This window comes from Cydia amplana, chromosome 8 (assembly GCF_948474715.1).
Source record: "Cydia amplana chromosome 8, ilCydAmpl1.1, whole genome shotgun sequence".
Classification (NCBI taxonomy): domain Eukaryota; kingdom Metazoa; phylum Arthropoda; class Insecta; order Lepidoptera; family Tortricidae; genus Cydia; species Cydia amplana.
The window spans coordinates 6,230,193-6,253,334 of NC_086076.1; the positions used below are offsets into that span (position 1 = coordinate 6,230,193).

Below are 23,142 nucleotides of genomic sequence, written 5' to 3' on the forward strand. Positions count from 1 at the left end.
TTGCTTTCCTTACAAAGAGCCCTTAAAAATAATATATTTACATTATCACATTGAACATATAGATATATTAAATAACTGTCCACATTCACTTATAATTATTATAACTGAGAATTACAACAACAGTAGGTACAGTATTTGACTATAAACAGACATTCATTTTTTATAGTTCAATTCGACTTGTATTAATTGTCATTGTCACGCATTAGGTCGCTGATAATGAATGCACATAAATAGAATCCATGGTAAATTAAGTCTAGAGTCAGACCAAGCTAACTCGGCAGCGATTGTGATAGCACAGACTGCAAGTGTTATTTTGAAAGTCATTTTCAACATCGCTTGGAAATATCACGAACTGTGAAATATCGAATTGCTTCCAAAGTCAGTTCTAATACTTTTTTTATCGCCGACTGTAACTTAGGCTTGGTCTTCAATAGACGCATTACGCTGTGGACAGCGTACAGCATCTCATTTTATGGAAATGTTGCTGTTCTCTCACACAATTTGACGTTGTATGCAACGTACGGTGTCACCCAGAGACCAAGAAGTTACATATAATTCGCCCATTATAATAGGCATAAATTGGATGGCATTTCCTGTATACATCTTTTTAAAGTTCTCAACCACACCACACACAGTAACATAAGCGTAGTAGTCCGGGAAATTTCATTTCATCCGATCAAGATTCTGTAAGAATTCTCGCCGCGCTCACTGCACTGATACGCACCTTTCAAACGGGGCAGTCTTTCTCACTCTTAGTTTTAGGATTTGAGATTGTGCTATTTTAAGCCACGGTACCCTCTAGTTCACCGAGCGCAAATAGCTCGTTAGCTGCCTCGCGCGTCTAGTCCCGTACTCGTATTCACTGCTGCTATAAGCAACCCCTACAGTTGTTATTGGATAAGGTTCCTATGATGTTATTGGCCATGGGTATGTCCGAGCTGGCGGCGGGCTGCGGGCGCGCGGGGTCGGGCAGGTCGCAGCAGGCCACGCGCTGGTAGCACACGGCGGAGGCGTGGCCGCTGCGCAGCGACGTGAGCGGCGTGCCCGGCGACCACGTGTCCGTGCTCGGGTCGTACACCTCCACGATGTCGAGGAATGATGTGCCGTCGTAGCCGCCTGGAAGGAAGATTAGTGGCGTTCATTCATTAATGATGCTGCTCGATGGTATGATGCTTTTAATAGGTATAGGTAGACTATGATTATTACCTACTATAAGATAGATAGAAAATCAAATATAGTATGACATGACAATCAGAAAATAGACATAACCATGGTTTCTTCGTAAATTTTACATATGTATATCGCTTGAAATTTTAAATCTTGGAAGTTATTTTAGTAGCGATAGTAGGGAACCTTATCTCGAAACTGAAATGTAGATCTTAATATGACGATTCACATCAAATTATTAAGAGTCGGGTGCTATTTCAATATGGAATGTAACTACGACAGAAGGTTCAAATTCCTTCGACTCGAGGTTGAAGTAATGATACCCACCCATGGCGTAGAGCCGGTTGTCGAGCACGGTGAGCGAGAGCGCGGAGCGCGCGGTGCGCACGGGCGCGGCGGGCTCCCACGCGTCGCGCTCCGTGTCGTAGCGCTCCACCGACGCCAGCTGCTGCGACCCGTCGTAGCCGCCCACCACGTAGATGTACTGCCCCAGCGTCGCCACGCCTGCCGACACTCACCCATGGCGTAGAGCCGGTTGTCGAGCACGGTGAGCGAGAGCGCGGAGCGCGCGGTGCGCACGGGCGCGGCGGGCTCCCACGCGTCGCGCTCCGTGTCGTAGCGCTCCACCGACGCCAGCTGCTGCGACCCGTCGTAGCCGCCCACCACGTAGATGTACTGCCCCAGCGTCGCCACGCCTGCCGACACTCACCCATGGCGTAGAGCCGGTTGTCGAGCACGGTGAGCGAGAGCGCGGAGCGCGCGGTGCGCACGGGCGCGGCGGGCTCCCACGCGTCGCGCTCCGTGTCGTAGCGCTCCACCGACGCCAGCTGCTGCGACCCGTCGTAGCCGCCCACCACGTAGATGTACTGCCCCAGCGTCGCCACGCCTGCCGACACTCACCCATGGCGTAGAGCCGGTTGTCGAGCACGGTGAGCGAGAGCGCGGAGCGCGCGGTGCGCACGGGCGCGGCGGGCTCCCACGCGTCGCGCTCCGTGTCGTAGCGCTCCACCGACGCCAGCTGCTGCGACCCGTCGTAGCCGCCCACCACGTAGATGTACTGCCCCAGCGCCGCCACGCCTGCCGACAATTACTATACTCGGAATGTGCACTTGCGTTGGCGTTGAAATCGTTGAATTATAAAGCGTTTACAGAGAGCCAGCGATTTAGGGTTATTCCCACTAGTTACCACCAAGTTGTTACCAGTGGTAACTACTGGAATTTTTTTTCCCACCTTTTACCACTGAAATTTTGTTAGAGTTAAATACTAATAAAAACAGTATAAATATAGAGTGATTTTGAATTACCTAATAAAATCACTTTAAATATAATCTAAATGGATTATTAAATTTATCCTTACATTATATTATAGTTTTAGTACTATTACCGGTTAAACTGTTTAAATGTTTTTGACCACTTAAGGCAGTTTACTAAAACACTAATCGACTTTTAATTATTTATTAAATCACTCTATATTTATACTGTTTTTATTAGTATTTAACTCTAACAAAATTTTGGTGGTAACTATTGGGAATAAAAATTCCCAGTAGTTACCAGTGGTAAAAGGTGGGAAAAAAAAATCCCAGTAGTTACCACTGGTAACAACTTGGTGGCAACTAATGGGAATAAACCGCGATTTATACCTGAGGGGCATAGCAAAATAAAAATCCCAAAATCGCTCTATTACCTAAACACATAATAGACTTACCGGCGCCGCTCCGCGCCTGCTGCATGGGCGCGATCTCGGACCAGCGGTTGTTCTCCGGGTGGTAGCACTCGGCGGTGTTGACGCGCCGCGCGCCGTCGAACCCGCCGACGGCGTACAGCAGCCGGTTGACCACGGCCACGCCGACGCCGAGCCGCGCGCACGCCATCGGCGCCACCGTCGACCATACGTCTTTCTCGGGGTCGTAGCTGGAACGCAAAAGCTAAACTACACCACCATTAAACACAAGTCACCAATTAACAAGTGTGTTAGCTAAAATGGTTTGTCTGTTTCAGGTAGCATTTCACTGTGAGATTGCGTTGCTTGCCTGAAACAACCGGCCTGCACAGCCAGTGTAGCCGGCCCTTTAAATCGTTATCAGGTTATCACACATTTTTAATAAGTAGGTAACTTATTTTCTTAACTTTGACTTACCATTCAACAGACTTGTGATACTCGGAGCCCGCCGATCCCCCGACCGCGTACAATAGTCCGTCCATTACCGCTACTCCCACCTACAAGGAATTATGATAAAAAGATCAAACTTTGGTTTGAAAGAACCATTGACCCTTATCCATGCATTGAACAGAGAAAACATTCTGAAGTGCAACATGTGGTCGCTAAATTGTATCTTTCTTTCTTTTTTCATCTGTCACTAATAGTTCAATACCTATTTATAACAAATCAAAACCGTATCACATTTCATCACTCGTTGTGTCAAAATCGATGCAGAGTTAGTTTAGACGGACTCTAGCCCAGTTACCACCATTCTTAAACCATTAACAACCACATTAGTGGTCGGTTGCACCAAACCGTCTGTTACCATTAAAGCGTTCGCTAAATTTTATCGTAGGTACTATGGGAAGTTTAATAGTTGACTGCTGAGTGACGTTTATCTGTCCACTAAATGCGATTGCAACTGGCCCTAAATCTACTATTATTCACATATTAACTCACATTTATAGACGGGTCTATCGCGAAATTAATTTTATTACCTTTATTTACCGACGCTAAATATTATACTATTGTTCAGTTGAACATTTTGCTAGTAAATACAGTGTGTAGGTATGTACCCTGTGCCTGGGCGTGGACATGGGGCTGCAGGGCCGCCAGTGCTCGTTGGCGGGGTTGTACACGTCCACCCAGTCGCTGTCGTACGAGGAGCCCGGGGACGTGTTCCGACCGCCCACCGCGTAGAACAGACCCTGAACCAACATTGTCTTATTACAAAATCATCCTTCAGCCGTAACACGTAGAGTCGAATTTAGAAATGCATAATAGATCGGCCTGCGAAGTAGGATGTTGTGTTATTGTAAAAGAAACCTTAAGTAGCTACATAGCACTACGCAAACTTGACTTTAGAAAAAGTTACGAGTCTACGTTCTGACTAGATGGAGAGGTTATTATTATGGTACAGTTTACAAAAAAATAACACCGCGAAAACATGTAACAGTTACCGTTTGCTCACTCCATTTCCTTTCTTGTTTCTCGCGGCGCGGTAATCCGCAGCCACGTTGTCCAGCATCCGTCGTCCAGGTCAAATGACTCGGGAACTTCGATGTAGTATCAGTGTCAGTCGTATTAGCTTGAGAAAGGCCGCGCCGAGCCCCGAGCGCGGCACGGTGAGCCGCGGCAACGTTGTCCAGCATCCGTCGTCCAGGTCAAATGTCTCGGGAACTTCGATGTAGTATCAGTGTCAGTCGTATTAGCTTGAGAAAGGCCGCGCCGAGCCCCGAGCGCGGCATGGTGAGCCGCGGCAACGTTGTCCAGCGTCCGTCGTCCAGGTCAAATGTTTCGGGAACTTCGATGTAGTATCAGTGTCAGTTGTATTACCTTGAGAAAGGCCGCGCCGAGCCCCGAGCGCGGCACGGTGAGCCGCGGCAACGTTGTCCAGCGTCCGTCGTCCAGGTCAAATGTTTCGTGAACTTCGATGTAGTATCAGTGTTAGTTGTGTTACCTTGAGAAAGGCCGCGCCGAGCCCCGAGCGCGGCACGGTGAGCCGCGGCAACGTTGTCCAGCGTCCGTCGTCCAGGTCAAATGTTTCGGGAACTTCGATGTAGTATCAGTGTCAGTCGTATTAGCTTGAGAAAGGCCGCGCCGAGCCCCGAGCGCGGCACGGTGAGCCGCGGCAACGTTGTCCAGCGTCCGTCGTCCAGGTCAAATGTTTCGGGAACTTCGATGTAGTATCAGTGTCAGTTGTATTACCTTGAGAAAGGCCGCGCCGAGCCCCGAGCGCGGCACGGTGAGCCGCGGCAACGTTGTCCAGCAACCGTCGTCCAGGTTAAATGCCTCGAAAACGTCGATCGAGTGCCGGTAGTAGCCCCCAGCGACGTAGATGATGCGCGGCGTGTTCGGCCGCCGCTCCTTTACCACGGGCTTCTTGTGTAATGTGAGATCCTGAAATAGTTATTTGTTTTACAAGGATACAAGGGGGCAAAGTTATTGGTTAACTGCTCGTGCTAATATTGATACCCGAGCAAGCGAAAGATTACAAAATAATCACGAGAATCACGACCGTTACGGGTAAGAAGAAAATGAAAAACCATTTTCACACAAATTTTAAAATGCTCCTAATTAAAAATCATAGCTGTAGTCGTTATACATCTAATTGCATCAGAATACTTTTAACAATGTGAATATCCAGAGAGGAAAATGAGGACTTTTGTATGGAAAGGCGATTTCGCGTGGCTCGTCGACTTTCGTCTTAATTATGAATAGAAACGTTTTCCGTTGCAGCTTGGCAAAAGCTTCGATGAACAAATGGCTTCAGGTATAAATACTAATTCAATACATTACAAACCTTTAATTCTTTTAAAACGATATCACTAACGTCATTGCCCGCCATAGTTTTTGACTTGATACTAATTCTAGAATTATTAATTTATCATCGAAGTAAAGATTCAATTTTAATTTTATCTATCTTAAACGTTCGAGTTAAATATGTTTATTTTTGTTTAATTACACATGTTCGCATAAATTTATTCTGAAGATATGTAATTTCAATTAATTAGTATTATATTAGAACTACAGTTTATTCGCGAAACACTAAAGTTTGTAAATTGGTTAACCTAACCTAACAACAAAACCTTATCTAAACACAAACACCAACGCTGGCCGATAACTTGATCGTAAGTTTAAACACTTGATACCTTTACACCGTTCCAACACATTCTGACAACTGAGACACGTTCAACAAAGTCATGTTCAATGGTGTCAAAGTCCTGTATATCTATTTCAACAAATTTTCATCACGTTGGCACCATAACATTAATGTTTTGAATAATCAACGTACCTACTGCAAAAGCAAACATAACTGTGAGATAACAGTCACATGGAATAATTAAACCCATAACTTTCCGAGGGCAAGTTACCTATCTTCAACATTTTTTTTAAATATTTTATGAAGTTCATACTTTTAATTATATTGACGAATTTTCCTCCAACCCAACTTAATTATATTGAACCATTTGTATTTAACGCAGCAAGTGCAACCGTATAAGTGTGCCTTATCTCGTAACACCGCTCGGTCGCGCTCTCCTTCTGTGGTAGGTTTTAGGTTACAACAGTAAATACCTCATTGATCCGATATTGCCTGTACCAATTCAACCAAGCCAAATCCAAGACAAGATAAACAAACCAAAGTCTATAAAAAGTACCTAGTTATGAATTGCTATCGTGACGTCATAAGAATAAATGCGGGAGGATAAAGATATCATTATTGCTTGGTCATTTATCTGATTATTAATAAGTAATTCATCACTAATTCCATCACTTGTAACTGGTTTAAAATGATATCGATTATCTATATAAGCATTTATTTGCGTCTTCTATTGTTTTCTTGTTTAATCAAGGAGGAACATTATAATATATATTTTTGTTTAAAAGTATTCAGTTCCAGACTGGTCCCACTTTTGACAAAATTCAGTTCTGGTGATGGGAAGGCATCAAGAGAATTTTTTCAAATATTACAGGCATACATAAATCGATTTTTTTTTTTCATAAAAAAACAAGCATAATTTGCATTCAAATAAGTGCCATTTGATGAAGTGGAACGGTCAATGTGAGAAGTGGTTAAGTTTGTTAAGCAGGTATGGTTTAATCACAGACAATCCAACCTCTAGACATAGCATAGTCGCGCTACCCCCTCTGCAACACATACGGTAGCGTTACTCCATCTTCGAGTCAATCCCGTGCCGTGATTGGTCCCGTGTCTTTGAACGGACCAATCACGGCACGGGATTCGCTCACCTCGTCCCCCCGCACCCCCGTATTTTTGGCAGCATCGGTTTCATGAAAGAATTGGCCTAAGCTCAGTCTAGAGGTTGGATTGTCAGTGGGTTTAATTAAACTTTAAAGGAACATTTAATGTCAAGGTTCAGTTCTGATGCTAAGTTGCATGAGAAATTAAGGGAGCAACTCGTGTATTACGAGCATACTTATTGCGATTTATTTTCATTTAAACAGTGCTATTTGGTGAAGTGGAACTGCTGATGAAGAATATTGCCTACAACTACGAGTTCTTAACTCCTTAACAAGAGATTGGTCAATTAAAAAAAACCTCAAACGGACAGAGACAGAACTATACTTGCTGCGCGCTCTACGTCATGTTTACCGAGTGTATCCTAATAATTACCTGAAATATCCTCGCCAGGTACTCCCGACAGGCGGGCACTTTCTGCAGCACAGAGCACGAGCTCATCTGCTCCTTGAGGAAGCTAGGTGTGAGGTACTGGCAGCGCACGGCCTGGAGGATGTGCTCCATGCGCGGGTGTCCAAGTTTACCGAGTTTATCCTAATAATTACCTGAAATATCCTCGCCAGGTACTCCCGACAGGCGGGCACTTTCTGCAGCACAGAGCACGAGCTCATCTGCTCCTTGAGGAAGCTAGGCGTGAGGTACTGGCAGCGCACCGCCTGGAGGATGTGCTCCATGCGCGGGTGTCCAAGTTTACCGAGTTTATCCTAATCATTACCTGAAATATCCTCGCCAGGTACTCCCGACAGGCGGGCACTTTCTGCAGCACAGAGCACGAGCTCATCTGCTCCTTGAGGAAGCTAGGCGTGAGGTACTGAGGGCCTACCGCGAACCACGTTCGACGTGTTGCCTCCCTGTCACACTTACGTACAAATTCACAAGTGCGACAGAGAGGCAAAACGTCGAACGTGGTTCGCGGTAGGCCCTCTGGCAGCGCACCGCCTGGAGGATGTGCTCCATGCGCGGGTGTCCAAGTTTACCGAGTTTATCCTAATCATTACCTGAAATATCCTCGCCAGGTACTCCCGACAGGCGGGCACTTTCTGCAGCACAGAGCACGAGCTCATCTGCTCCTTGAGGAAGCTAGGCGTGAGGTACTGGCAGCGCACCGCCTGGAGGATGTGCTCCATGCGCGGGTATCGCCGGTCCTCGTCGTGTTTCACCTGCAACGTGAGGCCTGACGTTACGGATCGGACTTTTTCTTAGGCTGGTTTTAGTGTCACGCGGACCGCCCGTGCAGATTGCCAAATTGTATGAGAAAGCTGTCTGCGCGGACGGTCGTCCGCGCAGACCACTCTAAAACGCTCCCTGAACTTAATACATATTGGTCCGGTGCGGAACGATCCGCACGGACGGTCCGGATGACACTAAAACCAGTCTTAAGGACTTAGTTTGATTGCGAGCACTAGGACAATTTGAACAATTGAATTAGTTTTCTAATTTAATAATTAAGTTTGTTACGCTTGGCGGGGCAGATTTATTAGATTCCATATGCAGAAATAAATAAACATGGTTCTTTGAAGACAATGCAAAAACTGGTAAATTTTTTTACCTCAAAATATATGGCACTGTATTGCGCTACCTATATAAATCGGTTTCGTCTCTCTCTCTAAAAGTAACTCTTTGCTTACTCCCCTTTGCTTTATTGTGCCCTGTCACCTGTGCCTTTGCTATATTTATTCACTTCACTATACCTAATTTTCTCGCGGCGTCTGCTCATGCTATTATTATGAAGCTACGATTTCAACTTCGCATGTCGTTTTTCTACTTGTCTGTGGTCTAAGCTAACTCACCCAACTAAGCACGGCATTATAGACCTCGCACTCTTCTCGCACGTTCAGCTCGTCTTTCCGCACCAGGGCTATCAGCTCTGATGGCGTCAGTTGAAGGAATTCCTCCTCTTGGCAGACCTGGGCAAATTAAAGGCAAGTTAGTTTAACTCGTTGGCATGCCAAATGGCCGTTACAGCCAATGAGTTTTTCCGCAACTTAAGTGTTAAATAAGAAGAATCCTACAAAGATAAATAAATATATATCGCTCCGCCGCAATATAACAAGAAACCGCTTTAGATTTTGTGGACAAGGACTACGGATGAACGGGGTTAGTCATCTGAGAGTATAAATTTCCTTTTAGCACCGCACCGCAGTATCGGCTCCAGCTCCCGGAATTTCCCGTATCCTCAAAATTCAAAAAGTCTACGACAATCTTATCAAGCGGACTCTCAACTTTATCTTGATATCAACATCGTAAGCTACTAGGTTTGGTATTGTTTTCGTAAAAACTTGTTTTAATTCCTCTTCACGCATAAATCACTGAAACGATTTAGTTTAAATTTGGTATGGAGATAGTTTGAGTCCCGGGAAAAGATATAGGCTAAGTAGTTTAGTTTCCAAAAAATATCCCTTAAGGGTGTGAAAATGGGGATGGAATGGGGAAACTAATAAAGGTACATTTGTTCGTTACAAATTATACCACTACTTCTAGGTACATGGTGGTGACCCAGGACTTTAATAACAGTGTTAGTACCTCCGTGAAATGCCTCTCAATGAACTGGTTGGCCTTCTGCTTGAGGTCGGTGCAGCAGTGCTGCTCCGCGAAGTTGGCGATGCCGATGGCGTTGGACGGGCCCAGCTGCCGCTCCAGGAACGCGCAGCACGCCTCGATCACGTTCGATATCTGTCGAGCGCTGATCTCATGTTCATAACCAATCATGTGTAGGTATAGTTAAAACAACAAATATGATCTATGCGCTCAAATTCATTTGCAGGAAATTCCGTATTGAGCGCGTTTCTCAAACAGCCTAGGTATATGTATTGTCAATCTCATCGATATAGCAGCGATTGCATTCAATTCCAGCGATTAAAAAAGCATGTGGTGCTTTGTAGTTGAGCTGACGGTTGATGAATATTTTTTTCGCGCTTAAATTTTAAGCGCTTATCGTAAACAAACTTAATTTAAAATGCGCCTGATATCGTATAGGCATATATGACGCAAACCAGTATGTATAATTAGGTATGTATTATATTAGGTATGTTTATTAGGTTTGGTAGATTTGCTAATTTAGTTTTACTGGGAATATTCCGTAAGTCGACATCCAAAGTGCCTAATAAGTAGTAGTAGGTATATTAAAATTATACTGCTACAACTGAAAAATAATAAAAATTAGGTAGCCAGGTAGGTATTGCTTTTTTCTATCAAGCCAACTTTAACCTTTGAAGGCTCGTTGTTACAAGTACCTGGAACATGGTGGCGGCGGGCAGCAGCTGGCACACGGTGACCTCCGTGATGCGCACCTTGCCCGTGTACATGAAGTACACGAGCCACGCCATGGCCGAGGGGCACACGCCCTGTAACCGCACGCGGGACATCTCGCACTCTTTCAGCCCGCTTGTGAACATCGCCTGTCAATAAGAGGCTCGCTGTTACAAGTACCTGGAACATGGTGGCGGCGGGCAGCAGCTGGCACACGGTGACCTCCGTGATGCGCACCTTGCCCGTGTACATGAAGTACACGAGCCACGCCATGGCCGAGGGGCACACGCCCTGTAACCGCACGCGCGACATCTCGCACTCTTTCAGTCCGCTTGTGAACATCGCCTGTCAATAAGAGGCTCGCTGTTACAAGTACCTGGAACATGGTGGCGGCGGGCAGCAGCTGGCACACGGTGACCTCCGTGATGCGCACCTTGCCCGTGTACATGAAGTACACGAGCCACGCCATGGCCGAGGGGCACACGCCCTGTAACTGCACGCGGGACATCTCGCACTCTTCCAGTCCGCTTGTGTACATCGCCTGTCAATAAGAGGCTCGCTGTTACAAGTACCTGGAACATGGTGGCGGCGGGCAGCAGCTGGCACACGGTGACCTCTGTGATGCGCACCTTGCCCGTGTACATGAAGTACACGAGCCACGCCATGGCCGAGGGGCACACGCCCTGTAACCGCACGTGGGACATCTCGCACTCTTTCAGCCCGCTTGTGAACATCGCCTGTCAATGAACAAGAAATATTATCACATATAAATTGAATTCTGGTGAAGCTTATCTCCAGAGTGGCAAAATACTAAGGTATATACGCCAAGGCCGCGACCCGGGAGCCCATCTTCTAACCCAGTGACGTTTTCAGTAGACATTAGAGTAAACTATGCTATGCCTTTCGTTCTAGTGAAATAGCGACATAAAGAGTCCCGAAAGTAACGATAACAGAGCTCATTTTACGAATATGTAAAAAATTATACTAAGTATACAGGTAGGTCTACAGTCTACACTGAATACCATTAACTACCTACATATTTACAGCAAATTGTACCAATTGGACTTAGTGTTAATGTTCTTTTTGGATCATAACCAGACGCCCAACAGGATGGCAATATTTTTTCGGCTAGTTTGGTTGCATTTACGTAATAAGAGCCTCTGAGCGCTGACCTATCTGATACCAAACTTTGATAAGTTATTACGAAAATGAGTCCTTGACAGTATGGAAATGGAAACTATTTATTAGATCCAACCAGTCAATTACTCTTATTCAATCTTTGCTGGATGTTAATTTAGTAGTTAACAATGTATATTAGCGCGGTATTTGTAATCGCGGTTGTAATCACCCATGGTACTTATTTCCTTAACCGATGGCCTTGAGATTCCAACAATAGTAACAGTTTTCAATCAAAATAAGAACATTGTGTTTTCATTAAATTATTTTGTTTTTCTCTAGTCTAGCACAACTTGCGTTCTCGCGCGCGAGTCCATACTTGAAGTCGCGCCAGATGTATGGAGTCGCGCGCGAGAACGCAACTCATGCTAGACCGCCAGAAGCGACTATGTGGCCGTGCGCGCCACTTTAAATCCAACTGTCAGCCCGGTTAAGCCTTAAATTCTTATTATACCTATGTACTTGAAAAACAGTTAGCTAAAAACAATTCGTATTGTTTATTTTTTAATTCACTGTCTGTGTTAGTTTGTTTTTGAATACCAGTATAATACATGAAGGGAGGGTGTCGGATACCTAAATGTAATGTTAGAATTGCTATTAGAATATTGCTGACGATAACCATGAATGATTAGGTACTAATAAGTAAGACATTTTACTCGTAGATCTGGCTTTTAGCTCAACAACAATAATTTCCAAAAACTTAGATTACTTAGCCAGGTGGAGGTACATAAATTGAAAGGAATCAATACAACATTACAAGGTCAAAAATGTTGAATTAACATAATTCGTTAATTAGTTATGGATTAATTAGGCGTTATAGCGTGAGCGTGACTTGCACTTTTATTACAACGAACTCAAATACAACGTCTTGTCACCTTGAGCTGTGTAGCAACGAACTAAGCACTCACATTAGGTTAACCAGTACAAGTATAAAATCGTGATTGGTAGCAACCGTGGGTAATGGAAGATCACATTTATACTGGTTAATGTGTGGCTATATAGCGCTCGGCACGCGCTGGGTGATCAGGCTAAGCATACTTGTTTACGATAAAGTAAAGCTTATCAATATACTTATACACCGGTATCTAAGAGCAACATCATTCATTTTTATTTGATATTCTTTTGGACTCGTATTGTTTTAAGTTCTAATGTTGCTCTAGAAATAAAGATCAAAAGTACCTCATTTGATCGACAGGTAGTGTGAAATAATAATAGCAGTAGGTAGGTACCTATATATATAATAGAGTCATCATTTGATTAAATAATTCCTAAAAATACTTAGGTTGTAGACAGTCATAGTTTTTCGTGGGCGGCACTAATATAGTTGGTCAAACCAAATTGTTAGTAAATAAGAACAAAAAAACTATACACATCCTTTTCTTTTGGGTGCTATTAGTACTAGTGTAAGACAAAGATAGTATGATTTTATCTGTCTATGTTTGAAATGAGATAGTCTTTTGACAAACTATATATCCCCAGTGCCTCAAGCAAGCAAATAACACAAGTATTCGGTCTAATACCAAATTTGTATATTTTTATTGGTTTTTCCAGTTTTATAAAAAATGCTGCCAGATAAAGAACGCTTGGCACGAGGTATTTCGTACGTTGACCAACCTGTTCCTATCTCTATCGCACGCGCGTACCTAATTATAATGCTGTCCCGGCCATGATGCCGGCGGTCAATGACACTGTGTGAGCGGGACAGCAATATAATTATACGCGTGCGATAGAGATATGAACAGGCGGGTCAGTGTACGAAATGCCTTGCGCTAAACATCCTGTCATTAGGAATAAAATAAGCCGGTTTTCTTTTTTTTTTTCTACTACTTCCAATATGATCTAAAGTTTACAATTAATGTTGAATAAACGTTAAGCAATGCAGAAGAATTAAAAAAAAAATAGGCTAAAGGGAAATGTATAGTGTGATCTAATTTCCACTAAAACCAAAAAACCGGCCAAGTGCGAGTCGGACTCGCGCGCGGAGGGTTCCGCACCATCAACAAAAAATAGAGCAAAACAAGCAAAAAAACGGTCACCCATCCAAGTACTGACCCCGCCCGACGTTGCTTAACTTCGGTCAAAAATCACGTTTGTTGTATGGGAGCCCCACTTAAATCTTTATTTTATTCTGCTTTTAGTATTTGTTGTTATAGCGGCAACAGAAATACATCATCTGTGAAAATTTCAACTGTCTAGCTATCACGGTTCGTGAGATACAGCCTGGTGACAGACGGGCGGACGGACGGACGGACGGACGGACGGACAGCGGAGTCTTAGTAATAGGGTCCCGTTTTTACCCTTTGGGTACGGAACCCTAAAAACAAACTAGTGTCCGAACGCGACCAGCAGCTAGTGTCTGAACGCGGCGCATTTTCGTGCGAGTTCGTCTGGCGTTTTGATGAATGAATTTGTCAATATAAGGGGTCAACTCAGGTCACAAGTCGCCCTACAATTTACTACGATTTTCCCATACTACACAATGTAACGGGAGATGATATTTTCGCAGCAGCCGCTTACTAATCGGGATCCTTACCTTGAAGTAGGGGCTGCCGGCGGCCAGCACGACTTTGTGGACGTGAAAAAGCTCGCTGCCCACCTCTAGCACCACGTCTGTGAGCATGTGGTGTGAGCGCATGGTGAACATCATCTGTGAACAATGCATGTTTGCCGCTGATACCGGGTAGTCTAGTCTCGCTTTGATTTCATTAAATATAAATTTAAAAGGGTGTTTATATATCAACTTTCAAAAACTCGACGGATTTCAACATTTCACACACATCATTACGAAAGAGCAAATTAGGTAGGGTAGGTACTTAAAACCTAGATACTAAAATAACAGTTCGTTTGCCCAATCTACTACCCAAACTGGCATTTTAGTAAATACAAATCCAGACAGCCATAGTGAACCATATCCCTACCAAAATAAGGTCCATTATTGTTTAATATTTTTTTTAGTAATTAGTGAGTTTTGGTGACTCATCTGACGAAATAAATAATGTATGCAAATCTCTGATGATTTAATGAAGACCTTAATAAATATACTTAAAATATGTATATGAGAATAAATTTATTGTATTTTTTATCTCGCGTCACAATGAACGTGCAAGTCATCTTAGCTTGCGTTATCCGCGACACTATGTAATAGGTACAATGTACCTATATATGTATATATATTATGGGAGTCCAGGCAGGAGGAGCAGTGCAAACAGCGGTATAATCAGTTAAATAATGAACATTTATTGAAATGCATCGTCGTCTTATATACTATTCCTAAACCTACGAAAAACAGAAAGATAGGTATCTTAGAACTGCAGAATATAATCTACCCTTTGACGTAAATCGCGCCTCTCACGAGTGCGATGGCATATCTTCTATCCCGCTCACAATCGCCGGTTGCATGAAGTGGGTAGTAGAAAATGCAGCAATTCAGAACTACCGCAGAGAATGTTGCTTTCGAGAGTAGCACGCCCTGTCTTCCATCTCGCTCCAACCGTTGCGTAAATACGTGCGCGCCGCCTGCGCGCGCCTCAGTTGCGTCCGGCCGTCGATGCGAACGCATGTCCCATAGCACTCCCTCTCAAGCGAAGCGAATACGTTTCGTGACTCTGCCCGATCTTGTTACGTACGTCTGTGTGTCTGGGCTAGTTGCAGGTGGCTGGCTGACGCTTGTGACGTCTTCATTGTAGATGTAGGCTGGCTTCAGACGCTCAATGGTAACGACAGTAGTTCGTTGTGGCATTTGTATCTTGAAATACTTGTCGTAGCGTTTGAGAACTTCGAACGGGCCGTCATATGGTGGTGTGAGCGGGGGTCGCACAGTGTCATTGCGCACGAATACGTGGGTGCACGATGCAAGGTCCTTATGCACGAAAGGTCTTAGTTGCGTGGCGTGCGTCCGGGTTACTGGTACAAGTGATGACATAATCTCTGACAAACGTCGTACAAACTCTGCATCTTCAATTGTCGACTTTGTAGGTACGAAGAAATCAGCTGGCATGCGTAGTGGGGATCCATACGTCATCAATGCAGGACTCAGGTTATTATCGCTGCGTAGTGCGGCTCGTAATCCAAATAAAACTGTAGGCAACTCTTCGGACCATCTTGAACTTTCGCCCCTTGCCATAAGAGCGGCTTTCAAGGTGCGGTGGAGCCTCTCCACTTGAGAATTCGCCTGAGGGTGGTAGGCAGTGGTACGTATTCTTGTGGTTCCAAGTTTCTTCAGGAGAGCGTTGAAAAGGTTTGACTCGAAGGAACGACCTTGATCTGTCGTTATGCGTAGCGGACATCCAAATCTCGTAATCCAATGCTCGTACAAGACTTTAGCGACAACTTCAGCTGTTATGTCGCGTACTGGTATTGCCTCGGGCCACTTCGTGCAGCGGTCGATCATTGTGACGCAATATCGATAATCATTTGATATTCTTAGGGGTCCCACGATATCGATATGCAGATGCTCGAAACGTTGAGATCGCGGGAACTCGCCGATAGGTGGAATCACGTGACGATGTATTTTGGCTCGTTGACATCCAATGCACGCTCGGGTCCAAAGTGCGACGTCTCTGTTCATTGCTGGCCAAAAGAACTTAGACGCCATAAGTTTCCTGGTTGCGCGTACACCTGAGTGACTTATATCGTGTTGCGCTTTGTAGGCAGCATAACGATAAGCGATAGGTAAGTACGGTCGTGGTGTCCCAGTTGAGTGCTCGCACGTGATTGGTCTATTGATGGCTGGTAACGTGACTTCAGTGAACTTCAGATTTTCTTGAGTTTTCAATTTTATTAATTCTTCATCGGTGCGCTGGTCGGTGGCTAACTTGTCGAAATCGATGACGGATGGACATTGTATTTCTTCGATTCGTGATAAGGCGTCAGCGATATTGTTTTTGTCGCCTGGAATATACTGGATGCTCGAACAAAATTGGCTAATGAAGTGCAGTTGGCGCTCGCGTCTTGGAGTGTCGCTGTTGCTCGGTGCTCGCGTAAGTGCATGTAGTTCCATGCGCTGACATAGATCTCGAACGGGAACGGCTGCGAGAGCGAAAGGGACGGCGATAGCGTTGCCGGCCGCCGGACCGAAAGGCTGCTATTTCGAGTGTCAGATTGTCGAGCTTCTGGGACAACTTCTCGAAAAATGTGTTTTCTCTGTACTGCGGGGTTTGAAAATCTGTGGCTCGTGTGACTGCAGCAACGGTGACTGGCTCGGTGTGCTCTAACATCTTGTCGGCCATGGCGGCGAGAATGTCTAGTGATGACTCGTTGTTGACAGAAAGGACTGTGCGTACTTGTACTGGGAGTTGGTTCATCCACATGACCTTCAAACCGTCGTCTGGTACCATATTCTTGCCTAGTTCTCGCATTCGCCTTAAAAGCTGTGTCGGCTTCTGTTCCCCTAGCTCGAGACCGCTGATGAGCTTCTGGAATTGCCTGGACGCAGACTCTTCGTAAACAGAAAGGAGACGAGTTTTCAGCGCGTTGTACTTGCCAGTGGATGGCGGCTTGAGAATGATGTCGCTAACTTGTTGAATATCAGCTGCTTGCATAACGCCGAGTGCATATCGAAATTTCTGGTCATCGCTTGTCTTCAAAGGTTCGACGATAGCTTCAAACTGCGCAAACCATAAACGTGGATGTTCGCGCCAAAACGGTAGTAATTTGGACTGGATGGAGATTCCGGCTAGATCGTAGCTTGATGACGGCAGCTGTGGCGCATTCGATGCGGTATTTGGTTCTTGCGGCTTATCTTTGTGTTTTTTTCGCTGATCTTGAGCTCCATCTTCGGTGTCAGACATCTTCTAAACGTCGCCGGGTCACCAGATATGGGAGTCCAGGCAGGAGGAGCAGTGCAAACAGCGGTATAATCAGTTAAATAATGAACATTTATTGAAATGCATCGTCGTCTTATATACTATTCCTAAACCTACGAAAAACAGAAAGATAGGTATCTTAGAACTGCAGAATATAATCTACCCTTTGACGTAAATCGCGCCTCTCACGAGTGCGATGGCATATCTTCTATCCCGCTCACAATCGCCGGTTGCATGAAGTGGGTAGTAGAAAATGCAGCAATTCAGAACTACCGCAGAGAATGTTGCTTTCGAGAGTAGCACGCCCTGTCTTCCATCTCGCTCCAACCGTTGCGTAAATACGTGCGCGCCGCCTGCGCGCGCCTCAGTTGCGTCCGGCCGTCGATGCGAACGCATGTCCCATATATGTATATATATATTATGTACTCATAGAGTACGCGCATAGTGGTTCAGAATAAAAAAACATTAATATCTCTTTGTTCGGACAAATTCGGTCATGTCATGCTAAGACTGCTAATTCAATGTCGTAACAAATTTACGGTAATTTACAAAGATTCGTAACCTCATTACTATACACAGGCAAACTAATTTGTCAGTAGAAAGGCCCGAAGTTCAAAGTTTGTGACAGTTCCACCCATCGCGCCAATTTTTTTTTTAAATCGCTCCTTTTTCTATTGACAAAAGGTTTGTCGAAGCGAAGCACAGCAAAAATATGTGACGCGGTCTTATTGTGCTATAAGGTGAATCAACTTTTTCTTGTCACTCGTTGCCATGGTTACGTTCCCCTGGGTCACTCTTTAAAACCTGATTTTTAGGCATTTAAATTCTCCAAACATGTTTTTTTTGTGAAACTGATAAACCCTTTCCATTGAGGGTCGTCTACCATGTGTGTCAGAAGAAGGTGGTGTACAATGTCTTCTAACAAATTATGCTAGGTACTATTGTCTCTTGACTGACTAGACAGAATAACAACAAGAAATAGTTGATCCACCCTATAAATAAGATTGTGTCAGATATTTTTGCGGCCTTCGTTGCGAACATGTTATTACACTTATTACTGGTACACGATTAGCGTAACAGTCATTTTCGGTCAATTACTAGATATTCCCAACGGCTCTTCCGTGGCTTTTCCTCAACCTACCCTATGGCGCCAGAGTTAAAAAAACGCATCGGATGACATATTGATTGCTCATAATTCATAATGCACAAACACACGTTCGTAATAAGTAGGTAAGTAAGTAAGTAGTAAATATCTATAGGTACCTACTCCTAGCTGCGACTGTCACCCACCTTCATAAAGTCGGAGACATAGTTGCCCATGCAAAAGGTCATGTCTCCGACATCGTTGCAGCCGGCACCGACGTCGCCCTGCAGGGCCTCGTAGTTGATGGGCGGCATGTCGTCCAGTATGTTCCGGCCCGCCCCCTCCATGTCCGCGTCCATGTCTTCCTCTGTATCAATCAGACAACATGATTTGGATTGTTATATTGGGATGACCAACTACTTAAATTAGATCCGGAGAGAACTCATGATATGGATTAATACGAGTAAACGCATAAAGCTTAAAAAGATCTCATAACGACATACGCGCGAGCAGTGCGCATGCTGAGCGCGTTTAACGCGTGAGCGGCGCATTCGGGCAATCTAGACGCACCTTAAAAATTCCATTTAAGTAGGTACCTACGTAACAATGAAAAACCTGACTCCTTGACATTGACCAAGAACTGGTTGAACTTGAGCTTTATCGCGAGTTATCTCGATATCTCGTGTTCGATGCAATATTGACCGATTGTAAAAATAAACCATACCTACACAAAATACGAAATAGCTTAGGAGTAAGTAGGTATGTAAGACGTAGAGAGTATGAGGAGCACGCTACGTTAAAGTACCTAGGTACTTTCATGCAGAAATAGTTGAAATAATAGTGTGAGTTTGGGGAAATAGAATTCGATGAGTATTCGTAAGTGACACTTGGATGGATCAACTTTTTTTGTCACTGGGTTGCCATGGTTATGTCTCCTGGGTCACTCATTAAACATATATGGAGTTCTAGATATGCCTTCAGATCGAAAGTATTGAAACACATTGCAATAGATGTACCTATAGGATTAGGCGACTCATGATGATTGTTTGTAAGTTTGTTATTATTTAAAGGCATTCTATATTACGATTTGTCCCAATTAGGACCTCCATGTATCCGTCACTTGTAAACGTTTAATAAGTATACTTTGATGAGTGGAGCATAATATACACACTTATCTCACTTTCAATTACAATTGGTAGGTATCACAGGTGCTTATTATTTCGCACTCACCACTAGACTACCAATTAATCTATCATGACTCGGCAGTTTGGTTTCGTTCAGTTCAGTTCAAGTTCAGTTGGCAACCAAAAATCTGCCGCGAATACAACCCACAAAAACATGTTTTCCATTACGCAGACCAGCAAATACTGATAAAATTAAAACCTGTGTCTTGAAAGTCTGAATATCGGCACCAGACCCATACGCGTGCCGTCGTGATTCAGCAAGAATACTCCCGCTTGAATGGAATGTGACCTATACGAATAATCTAATCGCGATTAAAATTATAACTGTAATACTAACAGACACTGGCCCTGAGGCCCCTATAACATTGATATAATTAAAACTGAAGCCTCGACTGAACTAAAACAAAGAGAATTTTTCTTTTAAATTGAATGTGAAGGTCTATACCTCCTAGATTCGGAAATGAATTTTAATAAAAGGTGTTAACAAGAAACTTCCGCTTGTATTACAGGCTTCTGGTTTTCTTTTTAATCACAAGCTTTTGTCTATGGAGCTCCCGACTGAACTATGAGTTCATTATACAACGTGTTAGTGAACTATAATGAATTTGATCACGTGTCGCTGCGAGCATAAGATACGATAAAACAATAGAATTTTTGTTTGGCTCAGTATGCCGCCCTTCGTTTCTGCGGGACTTAAATTTACGTTAGATACCAGTTTGTTTAATTATTCCGGTTGATTCATAGAAAAGCTATTGTTACAATAGTAACATATTTAAATAGCTTTTCAAATCTCGTACCTTACTCAGCAAGCTTCGTGATCTAAATCTACTCAAATGATAAGGTCTTTATTCTGTCACAATAGAATACCTATAGTTTACTTTAATATGTGGAACTTCATTTGGTACAAACTTGGTACTAACTGATAATAAATATAATACTTACTCAGTGTATTATTCAGGTAAACTGATTATAGCAGTTTTGTTTTCGTAAACTACTTGGTAAGTACTAAGTAGTAACTAAAGCGTAACTTTATTACAATAACCTATATTTGTGCTAATATTTTGTAGATACACTAAGCAATTGAATCAGACTGTGATTATTTAATATGAAATATAGAGCAACTGACACTTTCCGGGGATTCCCCTCATCTATAAATTACTACTGTAACCTTGGAGGATATAATCAAACGGAGACGCCATGTCTGTAATTTTCTGTACAAAACAGTCTGCCGATTTTTGCGGGGGAGGGGAACGTCAAATGTATGCGTAACGTAAAAATAGCCATGTCAGATAAACGTCAGTCCATACATTGTGTATGACCGTTGGCCGCCTATTTTCGACAGAGGGGAAAGCCTGTTAATGGCTACTCCGTTTAGTTGTATCCTCCAAGACTGTAACAATAAGGTTGGGTTCAAAATGCTTTCATAAGATAACAAGGTACCTACTTGTATGTAGCTGATATCATACTTGTTAGAAAAAGTATATGTGAAAGATAATTTCTTAAGTTGTTAATTATTTACTCATATTGACTAGCCTACATAATATACAGGGTGCCCTCTAACCACCAACAGGGCACCTTAGTCTGGTCCAGAAAATGCACTTATAGGTCTAGTAAAAGTTTCGTGGTTTTTGAGATAATCGATTTTTTCTGTCTTTTTTAATAGCTAGCACCATACTTCAAATTTAGAAAAGTGCGATTATCTCGAAAACCACGAAACTTTTACTAGACCTATAAGTGCATTTTCTGGACCAGCCTAAGGTGCCCTGTTGGTGGTTAGAAGGTTATCCATTAATTACTAGGCACCCTGTATATGACACAATACATCATCACATTGCTTATTAAACTGAGATTCTGTCAATATGTAGACAATATACCTTAAGTGAGTACTTTGGTGGCAAAATGGCAAGTTCTTAGCGTCTCTATTTTGTTAGTTTCATCAGATTTCTTATGTATATGTATTCTAATATGTTATATGTATTATGTATGTATTATATCTATTTATTATTTATATTCATTGTATTTGGTTAGTTGTGTAAAAGTAGGTACCTACTTTGTTTTGTAATTACAACATGATATTGCACCGCCTACAATTTATCTGCTTTGCCCGAAGGTTGACTGGTAGAGAATGCATTTTAACATTAAGTCCGCCTTTTGTACGTTTGTATTTTCATTTGTGCAATAAAGATTAAATAAATAAATAAATATGCCAATGTCGGGTGAGGTAATTTGGGGCGGGTGGAGTGTGTCTGTTGTGTGAATATTTTTTTCAACTTTAAGTTAAAGAAACAACATTTAAATTAAAAGTGCCTACCTTTATAACAATCATAACAATATTGTATCGAACAAATATTACTAAAATCTCCCATCAAACAAAAATTACTAAGTATTTATATTTTGGATAATACATTGTAGAGGGCTCCATAGATAAGAATAATATTTTTCAAGAAAACTTCTATGTATTGCTTATAAAGCCTGTGACTTTGTTTCAATATACCAGGCAGTGGTAGTGTGCCAAAAATATTTTAAGGTAAAGGGAGCTAATTTAGCTTTCATTTGTTTCAACAGTTGTCTCGGAAATTATTTTTTAAAGCCTTTAGTTTTCTGTCAAGCTTCCTGTAGGTGGAATTATAGTGACCAGTGAAGTCTATAAATATATAGAGATTGCAGAGGGTACAAAGGTTCTGCAACATTCAGGTTACAGTTTAAATTTTATTTAATAAAAATTACTGTGTAGTTAAAAAGCCATTGACAGTTAAAATAGCACTTAGTATTATAGTAAATAGAATGGAGTAATTGGGCCCCATGTTATGGTTATACAATCTCAAAAAGCATCAAACTTCAATAATTAATAAACAAAACATAATTTGATAAAAGACTGTACCAACAAAATGGCATGGAGAAAAGAAATTTTCTGTTTTTGTGAAGGTAAAGTATTAAGGTGTGTTGAATGATGACAAAGATAATTATAAAGAACATTAAGTTAAAGTAATGTTTGCAAGTCTCGTATACATTTACAATTCCAAAAGCGTCACCAAAGTCCTGTAAATTGTTAAGCTAAGCTAGACACTTACCTGTTATATTTAAGCAGAAAATTAAATATATGCTGTAACACAGTTCCTTAAAGTTGCACAAAAACAAGGTACATCGCATGAACCTTTTAAAACTTTAATTTTGTACAGTTTACTTAAGCGAGTTCAGTTCACATAACCATTTTTGTTTTCTTATATCATTTATTACCTAATGGTTATGAAAATGGAATGTTATATTTACAAAATAAATTAAAAATTGCAATAATTTAATGTAGCACACCCAATGACGTACATGCATAATGATCATACTGTCAGTGTCAACTTTATGATATTGACGTTTGAAGTCATTTTGGTAGACTATTCAAGCCTATTGGAAAACCACTTATATAAACCCATTTTATACAGCGGATCATCCTCGTGGTTCCACGAAAGCCACTTCTACTCATGGCAACATTGACGTAGCTGTCACTCATCTTGCTTGCTATCTCG

At 42.8% G+C, this 23,142-nt stretch overlaps 1 protein-coding gene across 1 annotated transcript; it reads right to left on the reverse strand.

The window, feature by feature from the left end:
- Positions 1 to 754: 754 nt before the first annotated feature.
- LOC134650025 (kelch-like ECH-associated protein 1B) lies at positions 755 to 22,960 on the reverse strand. The gene is made up of 13 exons (XM_063504845.1): positions 22,696 to 22,960; positions 18,647 to 18,807; positions 14,086 to 14,199; positions 10,557 to 10,721; positions 9,651 to 9,800; positions 8,918 to 9,034; positions 8,126 to 8,287; positions 5,075 to 5,266; positions 3,943 to 4,074; positions 3,305 to 3,384; positions 2,873 to 3,078; positions 2,068 to 2,244; positions 755 to 1,116 (listed from the first exon to the last, which is right to left on the reverse strand). Exons 1-13 carry the CDS (start codon positions 22,772 to 22,774, stop codon positions 869 to 871), a joined length of 1,983 nt encoding a protein of 660 aa, XP_063360915.1. The 5' UTR covers positions 22,775 to 22,960; the 3' UTR covers positions 755 to 868.
- Between the last annotated feature and the right edge of the window lie 182 nt (positions 22,961 to 23,142).

What these genes read in the sequence shown, in the direction of transcription:
- LOC134650025 (XM_063504845.1), bottom strand. Translation starts at nt 22,774, where the DNA reads ATGCGATGTACCTTGTTTTTGTGCAACTTTAAGGAACTGTGTTACAGC. An exon ending in TTGAGAGGCATTTCACGGAG is followed by an intron (nt 9,035 to 9,650) that starts GTACTAACACTG and finishes TAATTTGCCCAG; the next exon opens with GTCTGCCAAGAGGAGGAATT. An exon ending in ATAATGCCGTGCTTAGTTGG is followed by an intron (nt 8,288 to 8,917) that starts GTGAGTTAGCTT and finishes CTCACGTTGCAG; the next exon opens with GTGAAACACGACGAGGACCG.